The 11,204-nt window shown below is 48.7% G+C and overlaps 1 protein-coding gene across 1 annotated transcript; it reads right to left on the bottom strand.

Annotated features, from left to right (window-relative positions):
- Window positions 1–761: 761 nt before the first annotated feature.
- Window positions 762–10,485, bottom strand: LOC104408018 (nectin-1-like; the record flags this gene model as incomplete). The annotated part of the gene is made up of 6 exons (XM_010017453.1): window positions 10,056–10,485; window positions 9,041–9,394; window positions 8,543–8,660; window positions 5,233–5,384; window positions 4,286–4,303; window positions 762–844 (listed from the first exon to the last, which is right to left on the bottom strand). Coding segments are annotated over exons 1-6 (1,155 nt in total), but the record flags the coding sequence as incomplete, so codon positions are not given.
- Between the last annotated feature and the right edge of the window lie 719 nt (window positions 10,486–11,204).

Genomic DNA, 11,204 nt, shown 5'->3' with positions numbered 1-11,204 from the left:
AGAGCAGAGGGAGGGGGAACAAGCTAGGCTTTAATGCCAGCATAAAAAGCCTTCCCCTCTCCTGCTTCCCCCCTCATAAAAGAGGGAGTGCTGTATGAATAGGAATTAGAGCAGCAACACTATCTGCCCGCTGCCCAGCTCTGCCAGCTGTTGCATTCAGCCCTGCTTCCTGTCCCTGTGCCAGGAGCTGGACCTCTGGGGCAGCAGCTGGGAGCGCAGGGAGACTGGGCCAAGCCCACAGGTTCTCCTTATCCCTCAATGCAAGGCTCCGAGCATCTCCCTGCCCCAGCTCCTGCCTTCTGCTGTCAGTACCCTGGCGCGTAGCAGTGACAAACCAGGCTTTCTCCATCACAAAATACACGGTTTTAAATCCTCATCTTTCTTCCAATGCCTGGTTTCCAATGAAAATGAGACACATGCAAATCATGCTGCCTGTCCATCAATCCCTTACCTACTGCTTTTTGAACCTGCTGGCCAATTTCAATGCTATTTGACAGCAGAATGAGCACAAATTATCCTATCATAAGGCTCTTGGAGAGAGCTGGAGTGGGATCCTTGGTAGAGGTGTGAGCTAAACCTCATTAGACATCAGAGGACCCACGGGGACAAGAGGCTGCTCCCAAGGGCAGGAAGGGCCCACATCAGAAAAAGTGTATTTTTAGACATCAAGTAATTCTTCTATGGTATGCAGATCCACAGGAAACCACCTTTCAAAAGCCCTTCTGCTTATCACACTGCTTAGATATTTGAAAAGATACTACTTCCTGTGGACACATTTTTTCTTGAAGTTTTATCTCCATCTTTTCTTCAATCATAAGCACCAAGGAAAAACCCAGCACCAGCCAAGATTCTCACTGTAGCCATGGGCATTCAGGAAAATGTCAAACTCCATGAGAAATTACTTTCTTGACATGTGTCAGCCCAAGCTGCTCCTTGCATGAAGCACCTCCAGAGGAAGACTCTGGATTGGATTTCCTTCTGCCTTGCAAAATCAAATACCCACTGCAATGGGAAGCAGGAAGGGGCATAGCCAGGATGAACAGCAGCTCTGGGGAGGAGCAGGAACCTTAATTCCAGCAGGTTCATGGGGCTTCCCAGTTCCCAGATGGTCTCAGCAAACACAGCAATGATCATGTGGTGGTTGTTAAGAGACAGCTTGCTGATGGCAAACCTTCCCTTGCCAGTCCAGTCCACGCCAAATTATCCCAGGGCTGCAATATGAGAAACCTGTAGCACTATCTTCTTTCCTTCACAACAGCCCTTACACCTACTCATGCTCATCTCTGGCTTCAAGGGATCCTGCTTTTCCTCTCCCTACCAAGGATTTCTGTTCTCCTGTGGAGCAGGGTCATGGGGAGAGGAGGCAGTGGGGATGGAAAAACCACTGGCAGCTAATCCAGAAGTTCAGCAGCTGCCGCTGGCATTTCAGAGTGTGACAGCTTTCAGGCTAGATGCCAAACGTGTCTTAGGTTCTAATCTCTCTGTCAGGTCACCTAGTGTTTGTCAATCACGCACTGCTCCCCCAGGGGCCCGTTGGCACAGATGCCATCAGACAGGATGCAGCAGACGCTCCTACCCACCATCCATGCATCTGGAAGATCAGCATCAGTCAGACCCCCAGGCTTGCTCCTCTTTAGCCCCTGGCCCTGTGTCCTCCCATCTAAAGCAGCCATGAGCAAACATTTGCTGGTGCAGCATCTGGGCTTTGGGTGCACTTGAATTTAACACTTCCCAGAACGAGCTTCCTCTTCAGCTCTGAGCCTCCGCAAAGGGCTGCTGTCCCATGGCAGAGAGCTCCAGTGAGCCCCACGGGCAGTTTGCAGTGACCTTGCTGGGATGAGATCACTGGTGGTGTGTAAATAACTCCCTGATGCAAGCCAAGCAAACGGGGGGAGGGGGGGGCCGTCAGCCCCTGCCTGCCTTTCCTCCCAGCCACAGCCTGTAGCACATCCAAGGCCAAGGCTGCAAAGGTTGGCCCTGGGCAGGGAACAGCACAGTCTCCATGAGCCTGACGTATCCTGGAAGAAAGGACCCCTTCCTGGCCTTGGGAAGCAGGTGGGAGTCTGTTTTAACCTCTTTCTCCTTGTGCTTCCTCTGGCTAAAGCCAGGACACAAGTGCATGAACGTCCCCCTGCAGACACACAGATGTATATGTACACACATGCACTGCTGCAGACAAGCCCATACATGGAAGCACACGTTCATTAATACATGCACGTTCACACATGCCAATGCACTGATGCTCTTGCACCCTGCATGCACACGTGACTGTGCAGCAGAGCATCCGTGTGCAGGCATGCAGGTCTAGGAGGCCTGTTTGCATGCTAGGATGCAGACTGGGGTCACACATATGGGTGTACAGACATGACCATCTCTCTGTGCATGTGCGCAGGCACGCAGGGACACGCATGCAGGTTATAACCACAGCCTTTTATTATGTCACCCAACCGCCTGTAATAAATAGTTACATGTCACACTACATGGCTTGGCTGCAACTGACAAAGGTCCTGCAAGGCAGGAGAAGCTATTATTGGAACAGATTGCAGGAATAAAATATTAAATTTCCACTTATCAATCTCTTTAATGTGCTATAATTCTAATAGAAGTGTTCAGCCTTCTCCCTGCGAACAAATCACCCTCCCCAGGAAGGGGCTGAACTGTCCCTGCACTCCTGTCTGGAGCCAGGGCTGGGAGGAAGGATGCTGTGTTGCAGGAGGAGGGGAGTCTGTACCCAGGGACACAGGAGGGGGAAAAGCTGCTGCAGGGTTTTCTCTGCATCAGCCTTCTGTTTTTTCTCCTCCCAAGGCTGGCTGCTCCCTAGATTGAACTCCATTTATTGCATGCAGCTCTTGAAAGAGGTTTCGTGGTCCACTGACAATCCCTAAATTGCCTGCAAGACCCAAACAAATGTACCTGTAATAGCTGAGCGAGGACGGCTAAGCCCTCCCCAGCACTGGCCTAATCGGTCCTTAGAGAGAGCTGGATAAACATATTCAGATCCCATGAATTATTAAAGGCTTTTTTTATGTGGTGGAGGCCTGGCCTAACAGATTGTCTGGTAATCCCTCCTGGCTGGGCAGCTGCAGGAGTGCCCTTCCTTCCCTCTCGTTTAACCTCAAACCCTATAACCCGATCCTTTGGGAATAAATTGAGATTAAAGGCAGGCAGACATCAACCCAGCGTCATTCCCCCAAAATCCTGCCAGTCCCTGCTTCCCTTGCCAGCACTGCACTGATAGAGCATGAGAGTGATGCTCTATTAGTCCCCTGAAAAAACACCAGGAAGGGCGAAGCCCAGAGGGGGAACCCACAGACCCTTGTCCCTAAAGGAGCCCGTGCCCATGCAGGCAAACCGGGCTGCAATGCTATTGTGGTGCTGAGACAGATAAGCAGCTGGCAGGTGGCAGTAGGAAATATGAAGACAAGGCTGTATGTGGTGTTTTGGAACATGTGCCCTGACACTGCAAGAGATACAGGGTGGCTGGATAGACAGAATGACAGTAAGAAATGGACATACAATCTACGCAGAAATGGAAAATGAGCCATGGTGAAGAGAGCCTATTCCTCTAAGTCTTCTGCAACATCCATCCCACCTCCATCTCTGTGACTGGGGACTGAGCTTGGAGGCTTATTCTCTCCGATCATTGTTTCCAGTGTGACCCAAGGTGCTTGTTAATGCATGGGATTGTTTTCTATTGCTGAAGGAAAGCAAGTCTGATAGTTTGTACCAGGCAGTTGCCTGCACTTTCCCAGAAACAGTGCATTTGGTGGCAACTCCCATTAAAAGGCTGGTGGCTGAATGGATTTTGACCTTCCCCTGGGCTTCAGGCAGTTGGGCAGGGCTGGGCAGGGTGCTGCTCCACATCTGTCCTGAACAAAGAGCTGTGTTCTTCTCATGCCTTTCACTGGCTAATGAAAAATCCCCCAGAGAAAAGCATATACCAGCAGGCAAGGATCCAGGACAGGAGGTGTGAATTAAAGGCTTGCTACAGTTGATAATGATCATAAATAAATACTTAGTAATTAGCATCTAATTAGCACATCCCATCCACTGACCTCCAAGCACTTGGATAGAAGAAGATTAGCCTTATTTACCCATGTTGCAGAAGAGGGGAACAGAGGTGGCGAGGGTGCCAAACACAGTGTTATTGCTAATTTCATGAGGTCAGCTGCCCAGGCCCCCTCTTTATGCTTGCCCAGCACTCACCACTATGGAGAGCCAGTGAAGAGAGCTGCAGCTCAGCCCGCCTGATAAGCCCATTTCATCACTCCAAGGTTAGTCAGCTCTCCCAGGACTGGCGTAGCTAAAGGAGGTGGCTGCTACCAGGTCTGATTTGCCTCAGGCTGGACAGCAGGTAGGGCTAACAACCCCATGAACCTTTCTTGTGTTTCCCATGCCTTGGAAAGCCCTCAGTGCGCCTCATTCCCCATCCAGTCTGCAAGCACCAACTCTGTCTGCGGTATATGCAGGATGCAGGCTGCACTCCAGCTCCCCCAGCTGCAATCACAGTCCTGCTGCCCTCCCCAGAGAAAGCAGGTCTGGAGCTACTATACCGCACGGTCCCTCCTGTGAGCCCAGCTGGAAAAGTGGCCATATGCCCTGGTTTGTGCTGCCTGCTCACCTCGTCTGCATCCTGTGATGTTACTCCATTCTGGAGCCCAAACAATGCTACTCAAGTGCTACTCACAGCTTCTTGGTAATGTGTGGCAGTCAGATGAGCAAGTGCACAGACCAACATGGCCTTGGACGGAGCACAAATGAAAAACCATGAGCATTGCCTAACATCAGAAGCACCAAACATCATCCTGAACAAATGACTCATCCATCTTATGCTTTACTGCCTCAGTGGTAGTCCATACCTTCATCCTACTCCTACTTTCTAACAAACATCTCCTTGTTGTGCCTTTGCTTCTAACATATCCAATGATCTCTCTGAATTCAAAGCAGAAGACAAGAGGGAAACAAACTGAATGTGTCTTGGTGTAAGAAAGGAAAAGATAAAAGATGACAAGAGGAAAGGAGAAAAAATCCAAGCCCAAACCAGTACAAAGAAAAGAACTTCACTGCTCCCTTCCCACCATGAAACTCCCACCCCTAGGAGGGAACACTGATGATTAAGACAGACATTAAGGAGACATAACTGACTGGTAGCTGTCAGCCACTCCTACTCTTCTCTCCCCACCTCCTCCTCCTCCTCTTCTGTGTTTCAAAGCACACCGAGTGTTTTCCTACCTGTGACATTGACTTCCACCAAGCCCGACCGGGTACCAATGGCATTGGAGGCCTCACAGACATAGGTGCCAGCCACGCTGTAGGAGACAGGCCCTTTAAAGTAGATGGTGTTATTCTGGATTTCCACACTCCCTGGCAGAGTCCCATTTGGCCTAGAGGAAACAAAGAGGGTAAATCCATTGCATGATGAGAATCAGGTTCTTTACATGGATTGTTTGGCTTTTTTTCCCCTTTCTCTGTGATTACAAGAGAGATTGGACATATTTGGGTTACCTACAGCCCCCTGGATTTGGCTAACGCCATGTGGAGCGCTTTCAGTCTCTGTTCTCCCCTATCCAGAAAAGAGAGAGCCTTAAAGTGTTTCATTTTCCAGCACAATCCCCAGGGTCACTCTTGTTTTGGGTGGCTCACCTTTAGCAGGCTCATCTTCAGTGTTCCTCCAACCCTGACTTTCCATTTGATGGAATACACAGGAATGAGACACCAGCCTGACCCTGGTTTACTCCAGTTTCCTGTCCATAGGAGTCTCCTGGGCAGCTGATCAGCCAGTGCTAATTGCAACTCAGCTCAAGTGGCATTGATTTAGAGCCCTGCCATCTATGACCTGCCCATGTCAGAATAGTCAGATAGCTGTGAAACTGGTAAAATGCAAAACTAGGTCTAGAGATACACAGAATAAATGAACAAAAGCCGATAAAAAATAAAATCAAAACCCCTGTGTGTTAGGAAAAGACACACATGGCCTGGTTATTCTTAATTACTGAAGCAAAGTAAAGTAATTACTTCTCTTAGGCAATTAAAAATTACTTAAGTCATTCTTTCCCCTCCTCCCAACAAAAATGTGCGCATATTGTCAGCAATTTGTAAGAAACAAAAGGGAATAATGGGGGTATAATTAGGCTTGTAAAGAAGTGACTAAACACACATGCACATATTTTGCATGCACACATAAGCACATATGTATATCAAACACATTAAGTCTTTCCCAGCTACTTCAAGCCAATGATCCCAAAGCTGACAGAAGAACAGAATAGCCTTACGCTGGTCCTCTGCCTACAGGGCCCTGAATCTGCAAAGAAAAGGGTGCATCTAAAAACTGGTGTGTGATGCTAAAGAAGGCTATTGCTTCCTCTAACAGCTCCCCTGAGTGTTGCTCTGCAGGGATGACTGGTTTTTACATTCCAGGCAGGAGCCAAACATCATCCCCCTCCCTTTCTGCCTCTATTTCCCTCAGTCTCACTTGCTCTCTCTATTTTCCTCTTCTTCCACCTCCATCCTCCTTATCTTCAGGTGCACTCCATCTTTCCTTTCCATCCTCCTAGGTCAATAATCCTGTACACTGTCCTAACTGACCCACCAAGTGTCCTGGGGAATCAGGCTGAAGCACTGTCAGGCTCAGAAACCTGTACTCTCTAATTCCTTGCTTTCTCTCTCCATTATTCTTCCCACAGTTCCTTCTCAAAGCAAAGTATTGATGCTCCCAGGTGTAAGTCAAGAAACCCTTGCAGGCTAAAGACAGACAAATGGACATATGCACAGCTCACAGAGAATCCACAGGAAAACAACTCTTTCCAGTGTTAAAAAAAATCATCAATCAGATAAGCACATGGGGACCAACTCAATGCCTGGCTCACAGAGATGCTATTCCCAGCTCTGCCAGAACTAAGTTTATTACCAGCACAGTGTATAAATCAGGTGTGCAAATGACATGTCATAGTCATGCGGTTCCATGCTCAGCCCTGACACCTGCATCCCCTGTTGTGTTTGAGCCTAGTTGGTAACTAAACCTCTTTCTTGCCCTGGGCTGCAGAAACATCACCTGGCTGAGACATTTGGCACCTGGTGACCCCGTGCTTCAGCTCTCAGCAGAAGCAGACTGCTCCAACAGAGATCAGGGTCACTGACAGAGCTGCCACAGACAGCCTGATGCCCAGGAGCCCAGCAAGCACTCCGCCTCCAGACTTGCATGTAGGCAATAGCAGAACAAAGGGATGAAATGACTTGCCCAAAAGCAGAGCAAACCCCTGCCTTCTGTCCCCAGCTCCATCTCACAAGGCTTGCTTCAGCTCAATTCACGAGTCCTGCTGCACAGAGATAGCCTAAACTGGAATCTCTTCTGCCTTGGGTGCCACAAGGCGCATCTTTGCCTCTAACGCTTTCTTGGCAATGTTGTGAGGAACTCAGAGAGCTCCTCAGAGTTTAAGTTGAACTGGCAGAACCAATCGAAGAAGAGAGATGGGAACAAGAACTAGAAAGGCGGCAAGAAAAACAATCCTCTTCAGTCTTTCACTGTGAACAGTTTGATCTGGGAAGCGAAGTAAGAGTGAATATGCCTAGCTCCTTACAAAGCCATTTTGAGAGCCTCTTTCCTGATGACAAATGCCAGCTGCAAAGAAGAAAGGATCCATTTGATCTTTCTTTTTTAAAGCTACATGAGTGCCTCTAGAAAAAAAAGAGGGAGAGAGAACCACATCAGGTTGCATCAATTCCCATCCGACTCCCCAGACACCCCTCACTCACTTTTCAGTCCCTTTAGTGTGTTCAGCCAAAAGCTGAAACCCTGAAGGATAATGAATTGATTCTGTTTAATGTCAGTCACAGGGGGATGAGTGTTCCAAAGGGGAGCTCCTGCTCACTGCTGGGGCTGATTCCACAGAAAGGCTTTTTGACATGGAGGCAATTTTTGTGCTATTTGCGCCCCTTTAAGGAAGGGCAATCTTGGGTTCTTTTCCAGCTCTGCTACTGAAGCACTTGATTGGTGCTGGGCAAATTATTCACCTTGTCATATCTCAGCTGCTTCACATCACCAGAGCAGAATATTATTCCAGTCAAGTGAGAATAGGAAGTTATCCAGGGTATTGAGGCTGCACTACATTGGTAGCAAGCTCCATCCCAGCCCAGTAGAGAGGGGGTGTGTATGATCCTTACCCATGGCCCTTCACTCCTGCATCTGAGCTGGAAGATGCTGGGGGAAGACCCAGCTGAAAGGCAGGGGATAAGCTCTATCCATTGCAAGGTGAGGTGGCACTGTGTGGCTCAACTGAAATGCTAGTCCCATCTCTGTCAGCAGGGGCCATAGGCCACGTGAAACCAGAATCAGCTCCAAGCATTCTGCAGAAGCACAGCTCCAGCAACTACAGCTGACCAACTCTCCCCTCACATGCACGGGTTTTATCTTGGACATTACCACTGACAATAATGCGACTGGGCCCTAACTCACCAAAGGGTGACTGAGGTTTTTATACAGACTCCTTGGCCCTGTTTGAAGACCGTATGTGCTGCTGAGAGCAGCAGCATTGTAGACACTTACAGCTTCCATTCATAGGTGTGAGCTGGGGGATTGGCATCAGATTTGCATATCAGCTTCACATCCTTTCGGTTGAGGAACCAGTTGCCATCAAAGCCCTCGATAGTGACTTCTGGTTCATCTGCAGGGGGATGAAAAAGATAGAAAAGCAGGATGGAAAAGGAGAGAAAAGAATTATGGAAGAGGAAGAGGGACAAAATTAAATAGGAAGAGATGAGGGGGCAAGGGTGAGAGAAGGAGAAAGATTGGAAGGTGGGAAAGATGGTGGGACAAGGAATGTGAGAGAGAATGAAGGAGAGAGAGAAGGGGAGGAACCAAGGGACATGGCAGAGGCAGAGAGAGAAAGAAAGAGAAAGCATATGATTATTCCAAGCTTTCACTCTGCAGAAGAAGAGAGCAGCCCCTACTTCAACCCCTGCAGCAGACCAACATGTTCCAATCAGAACAATCCCTTTTTTGTCGGATGGAGCTTTCTCTCCAGCCCTGCCCATGCTCACTTACACTGCACATTGAGGGTCATGCTGTCGGTGAAGCGGTCCAGCTGGTAGTTGACCACACACATGAGCTGCTGGCGATGGGCCTCCCGGCTCGGCACCAGCCGGGCCCGGCGCAGGCGCTGCTGGGGGTGGCCGTCCGGGCCCGCCCCCAGCCGGTACCGGCTGATCACGGTGATGGTGCCATTGCTATTCCGGATCTCCTGGAACTCCGCTTCCCCTTTGAGCTTGGTGTCCCACGTGACAGTGCTGGGGGGCTTCCCATTAGAGGAGGTGCAGGTAGCCACCAAGATCTTTTCTGTCCTGCCAGACTTAGCAATAAGTGGTCGCTTGGTGCCCTCCATCCAATTTGTGGGCTTGGCTGCAAGGAATTGCAAAAAGGAAGAGAAGGGTTAGGAAACCAGTACTACCCTCTCTACTACAACCCAAGAGACATCTAGCACCACTGAGCCTGCTGCTGAAAATTGCCAGAAACCTATTCTGTGGAAAGAAGGGTGGAGGTCCCCCAGAGGCACAGATACATGATGGAAAGTCATTCTTTTCCTGACATAAGTTTTCAGCGCTGTGTTAGAATAAGAAACCAAAATTGGAGAGCAAACGAATCATGCAGATCTTGGGTGGGGTCTGTTCACTCACAACCTAAGCTCCATGGACAAGCTCTACTTGTGCATACGATCTTCCTGTTGTCTTTTCTCTGGTCACTTGACAGCCACCAACTTATCACAACTCACCACTCCCTTAGGGAACAGGCCACTGTTATTGCACCTGCATTAAGAGAGAGGGGAACTGATTTCCTGTGAGAGCTCAGTGAACCACCTACCCTGAGTTCCTTGCTCTTTACCTCTTTTCCCTGCTCTTTACCTCTTTTAAAGTTTACAGTCAACTTGAAAGATCACCATAGGTAAAAGTCACACCCAAGATTCACCTTTGCCCTAAGCTCCCAGGAAATGAATCTCAGGCTCCTCCAGATCCGTTTAACTAGAGGCAATGGTTCACATGACAGAGCTCATGCAGTATCTTACCCAGCACAGTGAGGTTGAGTTGACTTTCCCGGTTGCCAGTTGGGAAGGTAGCAAACTCACAGATGTAAACTCCCTCATCCTCCAGCTCTAGCCGAGAGAGCTGAATGGTGCCATCTTTGAAGGAAGGATTCCGGAAAGTCACCCGCTCTTTGTAGGGCGAGAGGATGGAGACCCCCATGGCAGGGTTGTAGATGGCCACATTCTGCTTGGAGCCATTGGTGGCTTTCTGCCACGTCACTTGCGTTATCTTCACATTGGGGAGTGGATTGGTGAAGCTGCAGTGCAGGACCACGTCTGTTCCGATAAACCCCGAGACTGTGTCATTGACTAAGACAGTCTGAGCTTGCAGCCCTGCAATAAAATGGAAAGACATGAAGATACCTGTACTTCTCAGACAGAGAAAGTGAGAAAAAGAACAGTTCTTGGACATCGGGCCCATTCCTTTATTCATTTTTCTGCTTCTTGGCATGGCTGATACGAGATCAGTCTGTGGCTACAGGCACCCATTATCCTCTGCAACTACCTGCATCCACCTCCATGTCCTGCAGCTTCATTCCTGTTCATAAACACCTTCCTTTCCCCAACTGGTGTTTACTCTTCACTACAACCAGCCCTAATGCTCTGCAGCCTAGGGTTCATGATCACCAAAAGGCATGAGGTTGGATCAATAATCCTTTCCTTCCTTTTGTCTTCGAATTTGGATGACACTTAATCAGTTACTGTAAATATAGAGAGCATGCGTATCTGGAGGCACATGAAAGCACTGATATTTATCAGCACAGCATATTCTAACATATGCTAACACACACTCAGATGTCCATTTAATCCTATTGCAAATGCATCAGTAATTAAGTGAGCTGCTAAGACTCAGCCCTGATTTCAGAGTAACAATAGTCCCCATCTAAGAACAGATTTACAGCAGTGCCTATACACTTTGCACGATCTACTTGCATGATCTAGATTGTTTCCGTGGCCTTTTATTAACCCCCAAAGTGGCTGCATTTAGGAACCTTCCACCTGTGAAGTAAAGATGAAAGGTGATTGGGCAAAGTGGTGGCTGGTGTTCATGACTGCTATTCTGTCTCAGCTGATTCCTCCCCTAACAGCTGGAGTAAAATGTCTCCCACCAGACTGACCCTGAAATTCATC

This window comes from Nestor notabilis, unplaced genomic scaffold, assembly GCF_000696875.1.
Source record: "Nestor notabilis isolate BGI_N333 unplaced genomic scaffold, ASM69687v1 scaffold20596, whole genome shotgun sequence".
In the NCBI taxonomy this organism is placed as follows: Eukaryota; Metazoa; Chordata; class Aves; order Psittaciformes; family Psittacidae; genus Nestor; species Nestor notabilis.
This window is presented reverse-complemented; position numbering and strand designations above follow the sequence as displayed.